Raw genomic sequence first — 21,384 nt, 5'->3', positions numbered from 1 at the left:
ACTTGTTCAAACATTTGCAAATTGATAGGCATCCTCAGTTTGTTTGGAGAAGTTTTTGAAAAATAATTACTCTAGAATCTTGCTAATTCACTTCTCTGATACTAAAGATATTTTTTTAGCCTCATTCTCACCATACCAACACTGTGACATTTTGTCTATTTTCTCCCACAAATCCTTCATAAGGGTTCAATCCAATCTATCAGTAGTCTTCTCCTAGATATCTTGACATTGTGTGAACACTAACAGAACATATTGGATAAATAGTGACTATCCCATCTTTTCACTACGTAGTTGATGCTCATTCTTTTCTGATCATATATATCTGGATGACATCTTTTGTGCTGCTTCTTGAGTAAATTTTGGTTGTAATGTATTGTAGCCCACTCATACCTATCAAGTACTTCTATAATAATAATAATAATAATAATAATAATAAATAGTAATATAGCTACCATTTATGTGGTGCTTTCAGGTTTGCAATATGCTTTACAAATCTGATTTTATCCTAACAACCCTGGGAGATATGTGCTATTATTATTTCCATTTTACAGAAGAGGAAGGTAAGGCAGATGGAGATAAAGTGACTTGCATGGTCACATGACTAATAAGTGCATGAGGTTGGATTTGAACTTATATCTTCCTGTCTCCAGGTCCATTTACCCTCTGGCATAAATGCAGAATGTTTTGATATGTGCAAATGTTAACCACTCCTAGTATGCTAAATGTGAGATTCTTTTCCAGTGACCAGCTGTGGGTATACTACTAGAGAAATTATATCATATCAATCTTGACATTCTTAAAATTAACAAAACCAGAGAACAAAAGGAAGTCATGATTAAACGTAGGATATTGCACAGTTTAATCTTTCAAGAGAATTTAGTTTTATCACATGTCCAAAGTTAAAAAGAAATGCCATTTCATGTTATATTAGGCTATTTCCTATTGCTCTGCTCATGATGAGAATTTACAAAAAAGGTACATGAAAATAAGTGTAGCTTATGCCTTAACAAAATTGCAAAGAATGAAAATATAAAAAAATTCAATGAAGAACTCAAATAAGATTCTACAAATGAAATCAGCATATTTTTAAATTCTTAGTGACTTCCAAACAAAGATGAACATGGGAAGGATAACAAAAAATATGTACTGGAAATCATGATTTGTAATAATGAATGAGAAATGTTAAAGTCTTATAGATTATCCAGTTGCCCTATGCTTATAAATCATAAATATATACCTAGAAAAGAAAGTTGGAAGGCAAGAGGCATGAAGAACTCTGATTAACAAAATGAAATTGATTTTATTTTGTAACAGAGAAGAAACAAATGGTTATCATTGCTGGAATCATTTCCAAATTAACCATCTATGAATAGTTAGGCCATTGACTTATTAGAGCATGGACCAAAATTAATACCAAGTCAGGGGACAGGAAAAAAAAAAGAGACATAGCATATAATTGAGATAACTCCAATCTGCCCCATTTATACCACTAATGACAAAAATAAAATGAGAAAGAGAAAAATTTTTAAGGAAGTATAAACAATATAAATCAGTGATGGTGGAACCAACATGATCCAGAGTAGGGGAAGAAACTCACTTGGGTTCTTTTAAATTACCATCTAAACAATTTTGAAATAATTGAGCAACAGAACCAACAAAAAAACAAGATGGAACAATTTCCCTGCACATGAAAACTTATAAGGTTGAAGAAGAAAAGTCTGTCTTACTAGGGTGAGAGTGGATCACAGTCTGGTTCAAGCAGTGCCCCAGAAAGCCAGCATAGGTCTCAGGGGTAACTGAATCATCAGTAGGAACTTCCAGAACTCTCAAACCCAGAAACAGTAAGGGAGCTAGACAATTGGTCAGAAAGAGATTACAGGAGACTCTCTGCTAGCACTGGGTGTAGGACTTTGTTGCATTGCCCATTTGAGGATCTGAGTTGAGCCCAAGGTTACAGTCCCAACGTGAGGATGAGCACTAGCCTACTTGAGCATGCAGTGGCAAGGGTCTTGGTCACATGTCCAGGGAGGAAAAGAGTGCTCATGGTCACTTATATTGATCAAAGCACAAGACAGGAGGACAGTGGCCACACCTCTTCTTAGATCATATGACCCTGAAAGAACTAAAAACTTATAGCACACCAGAATTAGTTCTGAAAACAGAAGCATGAAAAACATGACACCTGGGACAATTCCCCCTCTACCTTAGGAGTAGAGCCCAACTTTAAGATAAATTAAAGTTAAATTAAGTCAATAAATTGGCTAGGGAAATGAAAAAAATAACACACATACACATTCATTTACACAAAGAACCTAACCAGATAAAGATATTATAGTCATAGGGAATACTAAAACAAACTCAGAAGACAATAACAACAATATCAAAACAGCTACAAGCAAAGTCTCAAAGAAAAATGCAAACTGTTGTTGCCACTTCCAAAAGAAATTCCTAGAAGAGCTTAAAAGAGATTTTAAAACTCAAATAAAAGAGTGAGAGAAAAAATAATTGAGAGTAATGCAAAAGAATGATGAAAAAAGTGTTAACAAGTTAGTAAAGGAAGCACAGAAAAATGGAGAAAGATGTATAAAAATTCACTGAAGAAAGTGATGCCTCAAAAAGTTGAATTTGGCCAAATGGAAAAGGAGGTACAAAAAGTTCACTGAAGAAAATAATTTCTTAAAAATTAGAATTGGACAAGTGAAGGCTAACTCCATGGGACATCAAGAAACAATAAAACAATTGACATTTTTAAAAAGAAGAAAATATGAAATATCCCTTTGAGAAAACAACAGACCTGGAAAACAGATTGATGAGAGATCATTTAAGAATTACTGAACCTGAAAGCAACAATAAAAAAAAAAAGCTTAAACATCATATTTCAAGAAATTACCAAGGAAAATAACCTCAACAACCTAGATCCAGAATGTAAAATATAAATTAAAAAAATCCACCAATCAGATTTTGAAAGATCAAAATAAAAATTATAAGAAATATTATAGCCAAATTATAGAGCTCCCAGTTCAAGGACAAAATATTACAAGTTTCCAGAAAGAAACAATTCCAATGTTGTAGAGCCACAGTCGGCATAATAAAGGAGTTGACAGTATCTGCATTAAAGGACTTGGAGGCTTAGAATATGATATTTCAGAAGGCAAAGGAACTAGGATTATAACCAAGAATCACCTACTCAGTGAAACTGAGTCTACTCATTCAGGAAAATAATGGAAATTTAATGAAATAGAGAACTTTTCAAGCATTCATGATGAAAAGACCAGAGCTGAATAGAAAATCTCATTTTCAAATACAAGACTCAAGAGAAACATAAAAAGGTAATCAGAAAAGAGAGGTTAAAGGATTGAATAAGGCTGAACTATTTACATTCCTATATGAGAAGATGATACTTGTAACTCAAAAAAACTTTATTATTATTAGGTCAATTAGAAGGAATATGCATGGACTGAGGGTATGGGTATAAATTGACTATCAAGGGATAATATGAAGAAATTAGGAGGTGAGGCAGCTGGGTGGCTCAGTGGATTGAGAGTCAGGCCTAGAGACAGGAAGTCCTGGGTTCAAATCTGGCCTCAGACACTTCCCAGCTGTGTGACCCTGGGCAGGTCACTTGACCTCCATTGCCCACCCTTACCACTCTTCCACCCAGGAGCCAATACATAGAAGTTAAGGGTTTGAAAAAAAAAAGAAATTAGGAGGTGAGAAATAGGGATATGCTAGGAGAAAACAGAAGGGAGACATAGAAATGGAGTAAATTATTTCACATAAAAAGGCAGGAAAGAGTTTTAATAGTGTGAAGAAGATACGGGAAGAGTGGCAAGCAATGCTAACTTATTCTCTTTGCAAGTGGCTCAATAAGGGAATAACATCCACACTTATGGGCACAGAAATCCATCTTACTCTAAAAGAAAGAAGAGAAAATGGTAAGAGAAGGGGAGAGTGAGTTGGAGGAGGTCATGGTAAAAAAGAAAACACTTGTGAGGAAGAACAGGGTGAAAGGAGACAGAAAGAAAAGGACAAACAGAGGGAAAATAAGATGGAGGGAAATACATAGTAATCATAACTGCGAATGTGAATGGGATTAAATCACCCACAAAATGCAAGCAGATAACAAAGTAGATTTAAAACTAGAACATACATTATTTACAAGGAACCCACTTGAAGCTGAGAGACACACACAGAATAAAGATAAGGGTCTGGAATAGAATCTATTATGCTTCACCTTAAGTAAAAAAAAGTAGAGTTAGCAATCATGATCTCAGACAAAGCAAAAGCAAAAGATCTAATTAAGAGATGAGCAGGGAGACTACATCTTGATAAAAGGTACCACTGTCAATGCAGTAATATCAGTAATAAACATTTATGCACCAAATGGCATAACATCAAAAAATTTAAAGCAATTAAATAGTTACAGAAGGAAATAGTAAGACAAGATTAGTGGGGGACCTCAGCTTTCCCCTCTCAGAACAAAATTAATCTAACCAAAAAATAAGCAAGAAAGAAGTTAAGGAGGTGAATAGAATTTTAGAAAAGTTAGATATGAGAGACCTCTAGAGAAAACCAAATGGAAATAGAAAGGAAAATACTCCTTTCTCAGAAGTTCATGATAACCTCCACAAAAAAAAATTGACCATGTATTTGGGAATAAAAACCTTATGACCAAATGCAGAAAAGCAGAAATATTAAGTGAATCCTTTTCAGATCATCATACAATAAAAATTATATTCAACAGAGGGGCTGTAGAAAAATAGATTAAAAAATAATTGGAAACTCAATAATCTACTCCTAAAGAATAAGAGGGTCAAAGAACAAACCATAGAAACAACTAATAATTTCATTAAAGAGAATGACAACAATTAGAGAACATTTCAAATTTTAAGGGATATAGTTAAAACAGTATTTATAGGAAAGGTATATATCTTTATTTAGAAATATATAAATTCTAAATGTGAGGGAGTCAGAAGAGTATAGAAACCCCCATAGTCAGTGAACCTTTGGTTTCCCAACTAAGTGGCAAGTCAGCAGCAGTAACATCTAGAATAGTTGTCTGTCTGTCTTTTCTTCCCCTTGCTTCCTTGCTTCCTTGCTTCCTTCCTTCCTTCTTTCTTTCCTTCCATCTTAGAATCAGTACTGTGTATTGATTCCAAGTCAGAAGAGCAGTAAGGGATAGAAAATGGAGGTTAAGTGACTTGCCCAGGGTCACACAGCTAGAAAAAAATCTAAGGTCAAATTTGAGCCCAGGATCTTTAGGCGTGGCTCTTGATCCACTGAGCCACCTAGATGCCCCTTGTATTTCTTTCTTTCTTTTTTTTTAAACCTTAACTTCTGTGTATTGGGTTCATAGATGGAAGAGTGGTAAGGGTGGGCAATGGGGGTCAAGTGACTTGCCCAGGGTCATACAGCTAGGAAGTGTCTGAGACTAGATTTGAACCTAGGACCTCCCATCTCTAGGGCTGACTCTCAATCCACTGAGCTACCCAGCTGCCCCTTCTCGTCTTTCTTTTAAAGTGGCAATTACATCCTGTGTTTCAGTATTTCTAAAGATACATTAATTATTGATGTGGGTATCCTCTAATGCATACACCACTGAATATCCATGCCTTCTCATCTTTTGTAACTCACCCATATTATACTATAATTCCTCCAGAGAACTAAATATGTCAGAGAGCTCCCTCTTGATGTTTTCGTATTTTGGTGAAATCATTGTAATCAGATTGTCCTTTGCTGTCAACATATGACAAATACACTTACTTTCCTAGATGTTCATTTCCTGGGAGTAGCATACTGTGGAAAGAGCACTGGATTTGGGGTGAGAGGACCTCGGCTCATATTCTTTCTCTTTCATGTAATATCTGTGTCACCTTGGGCAAGTCACTTAGTTTGAGTTTTAGTGTCCTCATTAGTAAAATGAAGGGGTTGAATTAGTTTATGAGATCTCATCCAGCTCTAGATTTATAATCTCATGATTTTCCATTTTACTTCTTTTGAATGAATCATTGTCAATAATATGCTATAGTCAACTTATTATCCCTTTTACATATTTCATGTCTTCAGTGCCCTTTGGGTCACCTAATATTCTACTCTAGAAAATGTGATCTTTCAAGATTTATAGCCAGAGAGCTTCACTGGATGGTATTTAAAAAGTTGTGTTTTTTTTTTTTTGGTTGTTTCCTGAGACAGCAATCCATGACATTATTTTATTAAATAAGTTTAATCAAATTACCTAAATCTAGTCCATATTGTTTTGTCTTACTTGTAATATCCTCTCAAGCCACGTGGTGTCACCTTTTAACTACTGTAATAAATTTGTTAGCTTCAGTCTCACTACAGTGGAAAAAAAAGAGCTAGTCACATACCCTGCTGGCATGAAGGAGAAACCTAAGTATAAGACCAATTATCTTCCAGTACTGTATTCTACAAGACAGAAGTTGGCCTTGTTAAAAGTAAGACTATAGAATAATAATAGTTGACATTTGTTTAAGGCTTTATGGTGTGTAAAACATTTTACATATAGTATCTCATTTGAATCTCACTTGCCTCCTGTGAGATAGATGCTGTTTTTTAGATGAAGAAAGTGGGGTTCATAGAGTTGTCCAGAATTATACTCACATGCCACCCTGGAGTAAATGAAGAGGTGGGGGACCTGAGTCTAAATGAAAAAAGGCTATTTCCTTACAACTCCCTGCTAAGTAAACCTCCTTTTGTTAAATGTTAGATAATCAAGTGTCTCATTTCATCCAATCTTAATTCTAAATCAGGCCTGGCCCAAAACAAGATGAACATGGCAACCCACACTCAACGTTGTTAACCCTGTTGCTGCTCATTAGGACCAACAAACTGTTCTATTCTCCCTGTAGCTGTTGTTTCCCTTAGTTCACAATGTGTGCTCCCTGAAAGCAGGTATTCTCACTTTTCTATTTTTATTACCATCAGTTAGCATAGTACTTGGCTTATAGTAAATAATCAATGAATTCTTTTCCACTTTATTTTATTCACTATGGGCTATTGATCCTTTGTAGTTTTATTCATTTCAAATTAGCAGAATTCAAATTTGATAGAAGAAAAAAGAAACAAATGCTTAGGGTCTATATTCTGAAAAATAGAGACTGGGAGAGTTGGTTCATCTATTGATCTGCCAGTGACAGGTGATACAATAAGCCTGAAATTACTTTTATGTTTTGAAAAATGAAACCCAAAGATGGCTCCCTTTGAGCATTAGAGAAAGGCTGAATGAAAAAAATAATCAGCACAAATGTTGAAATAAATAATGTGAAATTAGGATTGTAGGACAGTGTGTATATAGTTATTTATTTAGTTTCTGGGTGTGAGGGAATCATCACAACATAATAATTTTTTTTATCCAATTCTAAATTATTCTTTTTTTTTAAACCCTTACCTTCCATCATGGAGTCAATACTGTGTATTGGTTCCAAGGCAGAAGAGTGATAAGGGCTAGGCAATGGGGGTTAAGTGACTTGCCCAGGGTCACACAGCTGGGAAGCATCTGAGGCCAAATTTGAACGTAGGACCTCCCATCTCTAGGCCTGGCTCTCAATCCACTGAGCCACCCAGTTGCCCCTCTAAATTATTCTTAGAGGATGGCTTCTAATATGCTGGGTAGTTCCTTAGTACACATCAAGGCCAACAATTTTTTAAGTGCTACAGTGGTTTTCCACTGACCTCTGTAGGTCCATATCCATTTCTTACATGTATAAGATATATTTAATTCTTAGAAGTTTGTAATTGCTAAGTGCTATCATTCCTTTCTCTGAGAATATAAATGAATTAATTTTGTTTGCTAAAATGTATGTCCAAATTTATACATAGCAATATTAATAAGTATCTTTTACTATTCTATTAGTATCTTTATGTATTGGAAGTTTATTCATCCTACCCTGTGGAATCTGAGATAGTATTTAATGTGTAGAATCTGAAGGAAAAATAAATGAAAACCATAAACATCCCTATGAGCTTTCTTATTCTCACTTGAGAAAGTAACTCAAGAACTTCCTCTTGGTACTTGCAAGACAATTGGTATGTATCCTACTAAGTGTTTTTCAGAATATCATATTTTATGTGTAAAAAAGTAGGGAAAGCCCCATGTTGTTGACATAAATGACTGGTCAAGTGATTTGGGTAACTTGACTTTGTTAGGGTATTCCCTCCTTTAGAACTGAGAGCAAATAGCTACCCTCCATCACCCTCTGTTAGAATGGTGGGCAAGGTGATACATGAGTCTGCACTAGAATAGAGAATACTTCAGGAGAAAGGCATAAAGGTTTGGCTAGGGAATTTTGCTTTAACCTAGCTCCCCTTTAGTATCTTCCTCTGAATAGAGCTACTGTCAGAGAGAGAACAATGGCTGGCGACTCAAGAGATTTGACTTGACCAGAGTCTTTGAGAGCTCTCCCTTGGGGAAAAAACCTCCACCCACCAGTATCCCTTTGATCTTCTTCTATTAATAAATCTGACTGCTTTCCCTAAATGTTTGTTGATGTTTACTACAAGGGTATCAAGGACAAGGATTGGGGAAAGAGAGTAATAGAAGTTCCCTCACTGAAGGTAATGATCAGTAGTCCAAGTCTTTCAGTCCTGGGCTAAAAGGTTAGGCTGGCCTGAGCCTCTTTGCCTGGTGATGAAATCTGTTACAGCTAACCTAGGCTAAATATGAAAAGAGTATAGTTTCTAGAATGAGCTTTTCACAGGAGAGATGGGTCTTTTAGGCTTGGCTCAGTTCCCCTTAGGGTGACCCCTTTGAGGTAACTGGCCATTGATCTGGTTTACACAGATATTCCCTCATTCTAGCACAGCAAGATGTCTTCAGGCTAATGATTTCTTTGAGCAGTTGGAAATCACAGCTATCAGGGAAATTTCCAGTCCTCCAGAAGTCTCTGAGAGCTGGCTCTCCTTTTGAGTCCAAGACCAGACTCCCCACAAAAGTCTGTTAAATATCCCAGCAGCCCCTTGCTTCAGGGTTCTGAATGACCTTTGGCCTCTTCTCATTGCCTCCTGCATTCCATGGCATATCTGTGTCAGAAATCCATTCCTTCATATGCCTTCCAGGTCTTTAATGTACAAGCTGCCAGGTTTTTGTATAATACTGACTGTGGCTTCATGATATTTGAATTGTTTCTGTCTACTTGCAGTACTTTTTCCTTGGTCTGGGAGTTTAATTTTGCTATCATAGTTCTGGGATGTTTTAGGCTCTTTCAGGAGGTGATTGGTGGATTCTTTCCATTTCTATTTCCTCCTTTTGTTCAAGGAAATCAGGGTAGTTTTCCCTGATATTTTTTTCCTTTTTCTTTTAAAAAAATTTAGAATAGTTTTCCATGGTTACATGATTTATGATTCCCACCCCCTTTTCCTTCCCCACTCCCAGACCTAATGAGTAATTCCACTGGGTTATGTCTCATTGTTCAAATCTATTTCAATGTTATTCATATTTGCAGAAGAGTGATCTTTTTAACATCAAAACTGCAATCATATCCCCATCAAACCATGTGATCAATCATATGTTTTTCTTCTGTGTTTGATCCCACAGATCTTTCTCTAGATATGGATAGAGTTCTTTCTCATAAATTTCTCTGGATTGTCCTGGATCATTGCATTTCAGCTAATAGAAAAGCCTATTATATTCAATTGTGCCACAGGAAATGATCTGTGAATTCTTTCAATTTCAATTGAAAGGATCTCTGGGCAGTTTTCTTTGATAATTTCTTGTAATATCATGTCCAAGGTTTTTTCTCCATTGTGACTTTCGGGTAATCCGATAATTTTCAAATTGTCTCTCCTAGATCTATCTTCTAGGTCAGCTGTTTTTTCAATAAGATATTTCATGTTTTCCTCTGTTTTTTTCATTCCTTTGATTCTGCTTTGTTGTTTCTTGATTTCTCATGAAATCATTAATTTCTAGATGGTCAATTCTGATTTTTAAGACCTGGTTTTCCTCTGTCAGTTTTTGGTTCTCCTTTTTCAATTGACCCATTTCTTCTTGCATCACTTTCCTTTCTCCTTGCATTACTTTCATTTCTTTTTGCATCACTTTCTCTTCCCCCCCTTTCCTCTGTGCCTCTCTTAATTGGTTTTTGAAGTCTTTTTTGAGCTCTTCCAGACTCTGTGTCCAATCCATATTTTTCTTTTGGACTTTTCATGTGTTTCTTTTGCTTTCGTTGTCCCCTTCTGTGTCTATACCTTACTTTTTGTCTTCAAAGAAATTCTTTAGAGTCAAGTGCCTTTTTTATTGATTGCTAATTTTTCCAATATAATTATAGGTAGGCTCTGTTTTCTGGGAAGTTGGGGTACCCTCTTAAATTTCAGTCCTTCCTTGATACTATTTTCAGCTTATTTTCTGGGTTGTTACTAGTTTACTAGATAGTCTTGAGGGCTGAGAGCTCTCAGTCCCCTCCCCCTGTTGGCTCAATTGACCCTTGAGATTCTGATAACTTAAATACTTTCCTGAGGCTTGGGTGTAAGCTTTTGACCTCACTCTGAACTTGATCAGGTCAGGGGCTGTTCAAATTCTAGCCACAGGCTTATGCTTACATTTTTGGTCTCACTGCTCTTGATTCAATCAGGCACATCCTTGATTGCCCTGTCCTGGAGCTCTGCCCTTAGTTTTGGACAAAATGATCTAGGGAGACTCTCCCTGAGAACTGTGTCCTCACCCCAAACCATGGATTATGTCCTCATCCCAAGCCCAGACTGGGATTCTTGGCTTTGCTCTGGGTCCACATGGATCAGCCCCCTTCAGCCCCTGGGCTGAGATTTCAAACTTCTTCACAGGTTTGAAATTTCAAGGGGTATGAGTTGACTTGGACCACTATTTGCCCAGGCAGGCTCTCAGGGTCTGAATATTATCTTGAGCTTAAGTTCAGAACCTGTGACAGTAGATGTGTGGGTGGGGTGTGTGGCTTGCTCTTAACTCCTTGCTATAGCCTCTTGCTGGATCTGCTCCCCTCTCATCTCAGTTCCTGAGATGGTCTCTGCCTACCTTTTGGGTTTTTCTTTTCTTGAAAGTTGTTTCACTCTGTCTCCTTGTTGGTTCTTTCACTTCTGTATTCATTTTGTGGTGATATTTTAATCTTGTTCAGAAAGGATTCTCATGGTGAAATTCCCTGATAATTTCTTAAATGCCTGGGCTCATTTTTTGATTATAACTTTCAAGTATCCCCATGATCTTTAGATTGTCTCTCTTGGATCTGTTTTTCAGGTCAGTTATTTTTCCAGTGAGATATTTTAGATTTTCTCCCTCCCCCCCCCACCCTATTCTTTTCATTTTGTCTTATTGTTTCCTGATGCCTTAAGGAATCATTATTTTCCATTTACTTAATTTTAATTTTTAGAAAGTTTTTTCTTTCTTGAACTTTTGGGTTTCCTTTTCCATCTGGCTCATTCTAATCTTTAGGAGTTGCTACCTTTAATGGCTTATTTTGTCCTCCTTTCTATTTGGCTCATTCTAGTTTCCAATTGTTGAACCTTTTTGTCACTTCTTTTATTATCTGATTTTTCAAATTATTATCAAGTTCTTCCAAGAGTTATTTTGGGGCCTGACATTCTTTCTCACTTTCCTTTAGGGTCTCACATATTCCTTTTTGCTATTGTTGTCCTCTTTTGAGTTTATATTTTGATTTTTCCAGTCATTAAAGTAACTTTCTAAGATACATTTTTTCTTTGTTTTTTGTTCTCTTTCCTAGTTATTAGTCTCCTTCTTTTCTTCCCCCATTAACTTGTCTATCTGTTGAGGCTCTGCTCTGTTCCTGGGGGAGAGGGAGTGCTATTCCAAGCTTGCAGTATAACCTTCTCTGGTCCTTGGGGTACACCCAGCTGTCTTTGGGTCCCTCAATGTTCATTTTGAAGTGAGGTTTAACTGGATCCTTGTGGGGAGTCTTGTAGCTCTTTTGTCCAGCTGGATTCTACACCTTCTGTCATCAGTTTCCCTGTTGTCTCCTGTGCTCTGCTGGTTCATTGCCTCAGGGCATTTGACAGTACATAGGGTTGCTCTTTGCTCTTCTGTCATTTCGTTGCTTCAGGACACATAGAATATCTTTGGGCTGCTCTCTGTTCTGCCAGTTCTCCCCCAAAGCTGCACTTACTGGGCTATTCTCTTTTTTTATACCAGTGAGATATGTCCCTCTTGCTTTCTTCTGTTTTGAGGCACTTTATTTTCTAATTTTTTGTTTTGCAGTGTTTGGGTGAGCTGAATATCCCTTACTTTGCCATCTTAGGTCCCAGAATGCAACACCCAGTTAAATGTTAATTGTCTCCTAAGATATGTAAGGAACTGATCCAAATTTATAACAAGAGCCATTCCGTATGATCAAAGGATATGAATTGGCAGTTTTTAGAGGAAGAAATCCAAGTTATCAAGAGTCATATGGAAAAATGATCTAAAACAATAATAAGATAAACAAAATGTATTTGAGTTACGATCTTATACCAAAAGATTGGTAAAGTAGACCAAAAAAAAAAAATACTGAAGGAACTGTGGGAAGGCAGATACATTGATACAATGTTTGATAGAACTCTGAACTGATCTAGCCATTCCAGAAAACAATTTAGAACTATGCCCAATAAACCATTAAAGTATATATATTTGATACTATATCCCAGGGATAGCTAGGTCATGCAGTGGATAGAGTGCCAGACCTGGACTCAGAAGATTCATCTTTCTGAGTTCAAATCTTGCCTCAGCCACTTCCTGGATGTGTGACTCAATAAGCCACTTAACCCTGTTTGCCACAGTTTCCTCATCTATAAAATGAGCTGGATAAGGAATTGAAAAACCACTCTAGCATTTTTGCCAAGAAAACCCTGAATAGGGTCATGAAGGGTTAGACATAACCCTTTGACCCAGTGATAGTCACTATTAGGTTTATACCCCGAAGAGATTAAAGAAGAAAAAGGTCCAAATGTACAAAAATATTTGTTGAAACTATTTTCATGGTGGCAAAAATTTTGAAAGTGAGGATCTGTTAATCAGTTAGGAAATGGCTGAATATGTCAGAGCACATATGTGTGTGTATGTGTGTGTGTGTGTATGTGAAGTACTGCAATTTTACCATAAGAAATTATGAATGGAATGATTTTAGAAAAACCTGAGAAGATGTATTAATTGATACAAAGTGAAATGAGCAGAAACCAGGAGAACAATTTATTTAACAACACTGTGAAGACTTAAAAAGTCTGATCATCATGATGCAACCCAATCACAGCTTCAGAGTATTCACAAAGAAAAAAATGCTATCTCATGTCCAGACAGAGAGGTAATGAACTCAGAGTACAAACTGAAGCCTTTTATTTTTTTTATTTTTGGAATGTGGCTAATGCAGGAATTTGTTTTACTTGAATATACATGTTCGAAATTGGTTTTGCTTTTTTTTCTCAGTGGGTAGGGGAAGAATAGGTAGCAAGGAATGAATTCAGAAAAATAAAGTAAAATTGAACTTTAAAAAAGCATTAATTAATCCTTCCTTTTCTTCCACCCCCTAAACTAAGCAAAGTCTTCCCCTCTTTTTGATAATAACCTCATAAAATATTAATCTTGGCATCATTGTTTGCCAACTTTGAGTAAACTGGGGACTGTTTTACTTTCATACTCTCAACCCATTAGCAATTACTTTGTTCAAAGATCCCCAAATATAGATCTGGAAGCAGAATTAGCAAATAGCACCCATGCTCCAACATCATAATGGAAATCCCCAAAAGGCGAAAGGCACTTTTAACATACATTAAAGACTGGACTTTTCCTATACAAAAGGGAATCCTGGGAAACCATCTTTTGAAGTTGCTATACTATTACTGTAGGGTTCCAGGTATAAACGAATCATGAAAGTATTAAAGATGTATTCAACAGCTGACTCTAATGAGCAAAGTGCTCATGGACCAGACCTATGGATATATTTCTAATATTTCACAGGATCGATTTCTGAATCCTTGAATTGACTTGGGGCTCAAATTTTGTGGAACTCAAACTTCTTCCATTGTCTCGTCTGGAAGACTAGCAAGCAATTTCCATAGCTTCTTTGTAATGTCAAAGACCTACACTCAGCACCTGAATGAAATGGTGCCAGGGTGCTGAAGGAAGTAGGACTTTCAAATGAGCTTCTGGTCTGGGGTGGACTATGCCATTATCTTAGGATTCTTTCTTTTGTCTTATTGTTGATTGCCAATATGATGCTAATATTTCTGCCATGATGCATTTGATTGATATCCCACAACCCCCATTCCTACATTCCTTAATAAAGGCAGTTCAATTGGGGATGTAGACTCTAAGTGATCACCCTGATGCAAATATTAATAATTTGGAAATAAGTCTTGATCAATGAAACATGTAAAACCCAGTGGAATTGCTCATTGGCTATGGGAGGTGGTGAGAGAGGGTAAGGGAAAGAATATGAATCATATAACCATGGAAAAATATTCTAAATTAATTAATGAAATAAAAATTTTCAAAATAAAATAAAGGGTCAACTGTGTTTAAGGCATCATGCTAAGCTGGGGCTATATAAAGTTTAGGCAACATACAGTTCCTGTTCTCCTGAAGTTTATGTTCTAGCATTAGGGAGGGATATGATCAATACATATGCATATAATTGTAATAATAATAGTTTTAGAAAAGTACAACACAAAGATGTATATTCTAGGTATATGGTATATATAGGTATATTCTTGGTATATGCAATTGAAAAAGAGAAAAATACATGTTGCTTCCTCAAAATATATTGTTCCCTGGGGTAAGATTGGCAGGGTGAGGGTGAAAGGGCAGATCAGCCAAAGCTTTTTTGAGGAGGTGGCCTTTGAGTTGGGTTAGGGTGGTGTAAAAGGATTTTATAGATGAAGAGACTGCATCTAAGAGAGGAAGTGACTTGTCTATGGTCATGTAGTTAGCAAATGATGAGATAGGATTGGAACTCAGGTCTCCAGCCTAGCACTATGTCCACTAAATACCATGCCACTTATCACTTTGATGTGAAGGTACCTAAAGTTCTTGTCTCTGTTGTCTTTTGGTCTCCTTTGATGTTGCAATATGTAGCTGATATACTACCTATTGTAATATGTTGAAGGCAGCTGGTGGGGCAATGGTTAGAGTACTGGATCTGATGTCAACAAGGTCTGAGTTTAAAAGTAACCTTAGACACTTACTTATTAACCATATGATTCTGGGCAAGTCACTTAACTTCTTTTGGTCTCAATTACCTCAATTGTAAACTAAGGATGATGGTAATAGCACCTATCTTATTAGTGAAGAATTATGGTGAGGATCAAATGAGATAATGTTGTAAAAAACACTTAGCAGAGTAATTGATAAGCACATTGTAGGAACAATATGAATGCTTATTTCCTCTCTCTCTCCCACTGTCCAGATATAATTTAGAGGCCATTTAGCTCATGTGTCTCATAGATTTGTGATTATAAAGTCTGAGCTCATTTGACATTTAGAGAAATCCTTATGTTTTAGTTCTAGAATTGGGAGTCAGATTCCTATCCAAAGTTCTTTTTTTTCTAGTCTAGTTTGTACCATAAAACCTCATTAATTTGTGACTAATAAAAGTGAATGCCATTGCCAAAAAAACCCCAAACAACTAAATAAAACTAATGAGCTAACGAACTAAGTAAATAAATAAATAAAGGCAGTTCAGCTCAGTCACTCCAGAACCCCTGACCATCTGAGGAGAAGTTGACTTGCTGACCTTATTTCACCACACTATGTCTTGTCTCTGCATTTCTTATTTCTCTGATTTTTCTACATTTCATTCTTTCTGGATAAGCTTAACCCTTTGCTTTCCAGCATCCAACTTCTCTACACAGGTAATTCAAACCCACGCAAGGATTTTATGTATGAGCTGGACTCTACAATTACCCCAGTTCAAACTGGATTTGAAAGACCGTGGAATCCAGTTCTCATCTCCAGGCCTCCTGAGACCTCAGTTGGCAATACAGAATATTCTTTAATAAATATCCTTTGGATCTGTAAGTCTTGTGCATGAGTTTCTTTTTTCCTTCTGTGGTGCAGACACAGGGTTACCATATAATCATATGGATAGGCATTTCCCACCAAAGGAAGGAACTGAAATTGGTAGGAGAAATTGTCTTCTACTTATTTTTAGGTTTCTCAAACCTGGGGACCCTTTATTTCAATTGCTTTTTAGTGGCCCTAATTTAGTAGAGGATCTATGGAAAAACATGGATAAGAATCACCTAAGATGAGAAGGAATGCATAAGTTGTAATTTATACCAATTAAAGGAAACCCATCATCCTGCAATATTGCATCAGCTTTGTTACTCACACCTCCTCAGTATACTCTGACCCACTGCCTCCTTGGGAGCTCATCTCTTTGAGGAATCAGATGTCCAGCACTAGATAAGAGCAGTTAGGAACCATTTGCTCATATTTTCTATACTCTCATGTGAGAATCTGTATGTTAATACTGAAAGATAATGTGGTTAGTGGATAGAGTTGACCTTGAAGCCAGAAGAACCTGGTCTCTAGTCCTGTGTCTGACCCATATTGACTGTGTGAACCTAGGAAAGTCACTGGACCTCTCACTGCTCTAGGAAGCTCCCTAAGACTTTCAGTTGCAAAGAAGGGGCCATCTTGCATTTGTAGTAGGAGTTCCCTCATTCCCAACACTTATCGCAGAGCCTGACACATAGTAGGTGCTTAATAAATGACTTTTTATTCACTTTGCCAAAGGAATAGGTTCACTTCCTAGTCCTGTGTGAAGACTATATTTTACTGAAAATTGTAGAGCAGAATTACACTACTTTCAATCTGTAACTTTCTTTGATATCAGAGGCTAGATCATTTTTAAAAAATGTATCCCATGACAGGATTTAAGTTGCCATGTCAAATTTAGTAGTAAATAAACAAATGAATGAATAAAAAATTTAGAGATTGAAAAAAGGAATTAAAAAAAAACCCCAGTAACACTTAAATGAAAGAACTTTCCTTCCACTCCATAGTCTTCTTGATAAAAGACTTACATTTTTTCCAGTTTTTAGTACCAATTTTTCAGCATTTATGTGGTCTAAAAAATTAGGATGAGGTTTTCTCCTGCGATAATCTTCTTCAGTAAAAGGAATTTCAGGATCATCCTGTGAAACGAAATGTGGATTTTGTATATTTGAACCAGTTGATACTTTATAGTTTACAAATTGCTTTTCTTAAAATAACCTGAATGGCAGTATTGTAATTCCCATTTTAAATGATTTACCCGAGGTCACACAGTTATTAAATAACAAACCTATGACTTAAGCCTACTTTCCGAATGATTCTAAATCCAAAGTTTATTAAGATCACACATAACTTCAAAATCTATTGCTCATTTTTAAATTCTTTAAATTTATTTTCTTAAAAATTGATCTAGTCATATTTTCATATTTCATATAAAATATTCATTTATATAAATATATTATGGGGACACCTAGGTGGCATGGTGAATAGGGTGCCAGAACAATAGTCAGGAAGAATCATCTTCCTGAATTTAAATCTGGCCTCAGTCACTTATTAGATGTGTAATGCTGAGTAAGTCACTTTTGCCTCAGTTTTCTTATTTGTAAAATGAGCTGGAGAAGGAAATACCAAACCACTCCAGTATCTTTGCCAAGAAAACCCCAAGTCTGAAGAGTTAGACACAATTGAAAATGACTGAAAATAACATATTTATATCATATACCAATATATAAAAAATATAAAATATGTTCATTTCATAGTTGTATAAAAGTTTATTTTATATAAAATATTTTATATTTCATATTTGTAATTTAACAAAATTCTAAAATGGAAAAATTATGCTTTTGAAAAAATTAAATCCACATCTTTGGGTCTGTGTTAAAAGGATATGCTAGCTTCCCCTAGCCCCTCTCTCATGCTCATGGTACCTGGTAATGAACTGAACTTAAAGACTTTATGATAAAGGCAGTTAGTATAGCTATTCAGTGTGAGGCTCAACTAGAGAGAATTAGTATATATTCCAATCCTCACTCCTTTCCTCAGTCTTTGATTTATCTATCACTTGGCAATAGTTAGCACATAACCCCTGGATTATGTAATTTCCTTAGAGAGCACTGTGTTATTGGAATTTTGGGGTCTCTAAATTACATTTCCCATGAGCCCACTGGCTTTCTATCTTGTGTGATGACATAGACAGTTATGTAATGATGTAGACAGGGGGATAAAATTGAGTGGCTAGATTTGCACCTCCTTTTTCCTCCTGACCCAGCATGGTGCCAGGAGGTAATGGTGGGTCTTTTTAAACAGCCTAAGCTAGCATGGCACGTGGCTTCATTTCCTAATGACTACCAATAAATCTTTTAAAACCATAATATTTTTAAAGCTATCCTTTTATATTTATTTTATTTCTTACAGCATGTAAATATTTACATTGAGAGACAAAATTTCTTCTCCATCATTTACTATCTTCTCTGCGTACTAGTTTCATCTCTAGTTATTATGTGATCAGATTCAGTCCTCCATAGTGTAACTTTAAGGTTCAATTTTTTTATTTAAATATTTTGTTTATTTTTTAGAAAAATTTTTCATGGTTACATGATTCATGTTTTTACTTTCCCCTTCACCCCCCTTCACCCCCTCCCCCGCCCAGGTTCAATTTTTTTTTGGAAATTTTGGTCTTTCAATCAGGGAAGTTGGTATTTAAATTTCATGAGTTACAGTGCAAATAGCTTGAATCCTACCTATATCACTGACTTAATATCTTGGGAAAAATTACTTCACTTCCTCAGGCCTCTGATACCTCATCTATAAAATGGGAGGATTGATGATCTTTAAGATCCCTTTTACTCTAAAACTATGATCCTAAAACTAAATGAATTGGTAGCTCTCAAACAATCAAGGTATGCTACTTCATCACCTTACTGTCTTTGACATACTTCCCATTGATCATAAAAAAATATTTATTAGTACCTTCTATGTGCCAGGGACTGTGTTAGGCTCTGGCAATTAAAAAAAAAAACAACAGGTGAAAGGCAGTCTTTGCCCTCAAGAAGATTAAAAGCTAACATGTGAGACAACATACAAACAAATATATTCAAACAACTATATTCAGGATAAATGGGAAATAATTAGCAGAGAGAAGATATTTGAATTAAGAAGGTTGGAAAAGGCTTCTTGTAAAAGATATATGATTTTAATTGGGTCTTAAAGGAAATCAGGGAAGTCAGTAAGTAGAGATAAAGAAGGAGAACATTCCAGACATGGAGAGCAACCAGAGAAGATACCTAGAGCCGAGAGATAGAATAGCTTGTTCAAGAAAGAGCAAAGAGGCCAGTGTCACTGGATCAAGAATATCCAGTGACATGAATAATATGGAAATATGTGTGGGATTACACAAGTATAACCTATATCAAATTGCTTATCATCTCAAGAGAGGGAAGGAGAGAATTTGGAGTTCAAAATTTATAAAAATGAATGTTAAAAATTGTTTTTACATGTAACTGAAAAAAATGCTAATATAAAAGAAAAATTCCAAAAATGATAAAACCCATAACAGATCAATAATAGGGAGGGGTATTATACTATATTCTTAGTCTGTAATGAGAATGTTATGGAAAATAATTATTATGTTATATGTACTATATGATATCTTGTGTCAGAGTCAGATTCCTGAAATAATTGGATTATTGGTCTAATCCAATGTGGCTAGGTGTTAACAAACTATCAGCACTCTGATATTTTGGTAATGGAGAAAAAACTACACTATACTCACCGTTGTGAAAAAAGGGTTTAAAGTGCTAAGTATTTGAAACTGAACACTCCTTTGTATATTATGTATACACAATGCAAATATAATTCATTAGAATAAAAAGTAACAGCAATAGGACAGGATAAATTTTCACTACAGAACAGTAATGAAAAAATGTTTTTGAATAATATACTACATTTTGCTAATATAGAAAGAGCAAAAAATAGATTCTAAGCCAAAAAAAAAATTCAGTGGTAGGAAGGAGGCCAGAGTCATTGTGGCAAAGAGTAAGATATAAAAATACCCGAAAGGCAGGAGGGAGCTAAATTATTAAGGGCTCTGAATATGAATAGAGGATTTTATATTTGATCCTGGAGGAGAGAGGGAATCACTCGAGTTTACCAAGGCAATGTGGAATAAGTGTATATGTTATATGGTAGGACCTGTGCTTTAGGATAATTACTTTGGTGGCTGAATAGAGAATGGATTGGAATGGGAATAGACTTTAGGCAGGCAGACCCTCCAACAAGCTACTGGAATAGTGCAGGCAGGAGAAAAGAGTGAGAGGAGAGGAAATGGATGGCCTTTTCAAAGAGTTTAACCACAAATGACAGATATAGGATGATGGGGGGATGGGAGAATCAAGTGAGAGTTTTTTGAGGGTGTGAGAAATATGGATATGTGTGTAACCAGTAGAAGAACCCAGGAGAGAAGGAGAGAATGAAAATAAGTGATAGAATGGGGATAACAGAGGGGAATTCAATCTGTTTGAGGACAGATGATGGAATAGGATTGTTTGAGCAGGTAACAGGATTAGTCTTGGTAAGGTATAAGGCTGCCTAATCATGTGAAAAGGGATTGAAATAGGAAAAAGTTGGAGAAGGCACCTGAAGATAGGAAATGGGGAAGAGGGGAGAAGAGGGAGATCACAGTGAACGGCTTCCATTTTTTTCAGTTAAGAGAGTGGGAAGGAAAGAGAGCCATGGGAAGTTTGAGGAAGGATGCAAAGGTATGGAAGAGCTACTGTGGAAAATGGGATAATAAGCTGATGAATAAGGTGTAGTATGCTTGTTAAAAGAATAAATGACTAGTTAAACATATGAATGAATAAATGTACTATAAAATTAAGCTTTTCTTGTTACTTACAGGGTCAAGGGGTTTGGATCGTGCCCAAGTCAGCATTGTTGATAGTAAGATAAATATTTTTCGTTTTTCAAAATGGCTTGTTTCTTCACTTAGTGCTATAATGCCAAAAAAGAAAGGATGTATTTTATCTTAAGCACATTTTATGTACAATTACTTACACTTGTCAAATCACTCAAATCAATTATAACTACTATTACCACTTGAGTATGGATGCAAGTAAATAAAGGTAGAATCAAGTACTTTAGTTTTATCTCTGTCATCAATGGTCAGGTAATAGTCTTCATTTATAGAATTATAGTTTAAAGGGTTATCCAGTCCAACTCATATCTGAGCAAAAAATCTTCACTGCAACACATCTGACAATTGGCCATCAAGCTTTTGCTAGCATACTTCTATTTAGGGAGTCTATGATAATTATATTAGTTGACATTTATAAGGCTTTAGGTTAATAAAGTGCTTTTAGGTTTGCAAAGCACTTTACATACACCATTTTACTTGACTTTCATAACAGCCTGGTTAGATAATT

General features: G+C 35.9%; 1 protein-coding gene across 1 annotated transcript in view; it reads right to left on the bottom strand.

Annotated features, from left to right (window-relative positions):
- The window catches only part of AK7 (adenylate kinase 7), a 159,687-nt gene that overhangs the window by 96,821 nt on the left and 41,482 nt on the right, over positions 1-21,384 (bottom strand). Inside the window, exons 4-5 of the mRNA XM_044661875.1 lie at positions 20,859-20,953; positions 16,996-17,106 (exon numbers count right to left, since the gene is read on the bottom strand). Of these exons, the coding sequence (XP_044517810.1) occupies positions 16,996-17,106; positions 20,859-20,953 (206 nt within the window). The remainder of the gene's footprint in view (positions 1-16,995; positions 17,107-20,858; positions 20,954-21,384) is intronic.

This window comes from Gracilinanus agilis, chromosome 2 (assembly GCF_016433145.1).
Source record: "Gracilinanus agilis isolate LMUSP501 chromosome 2, AgileGrace, whole genome shotgun sequence".
In the NCBI taxonomy this organism is placed as follows: domain Eukaryota; kingdom Metazoa; phylum Chordata; class Mammalia; order Didelphimorphia; family Didelphidae; genus Gracilinanus; species Gracilinanus agilis.
Note: the sequence above shows the minus strand (reverse complement) of the source record. Positions and strands in the feature narration are given on the sequence as shown.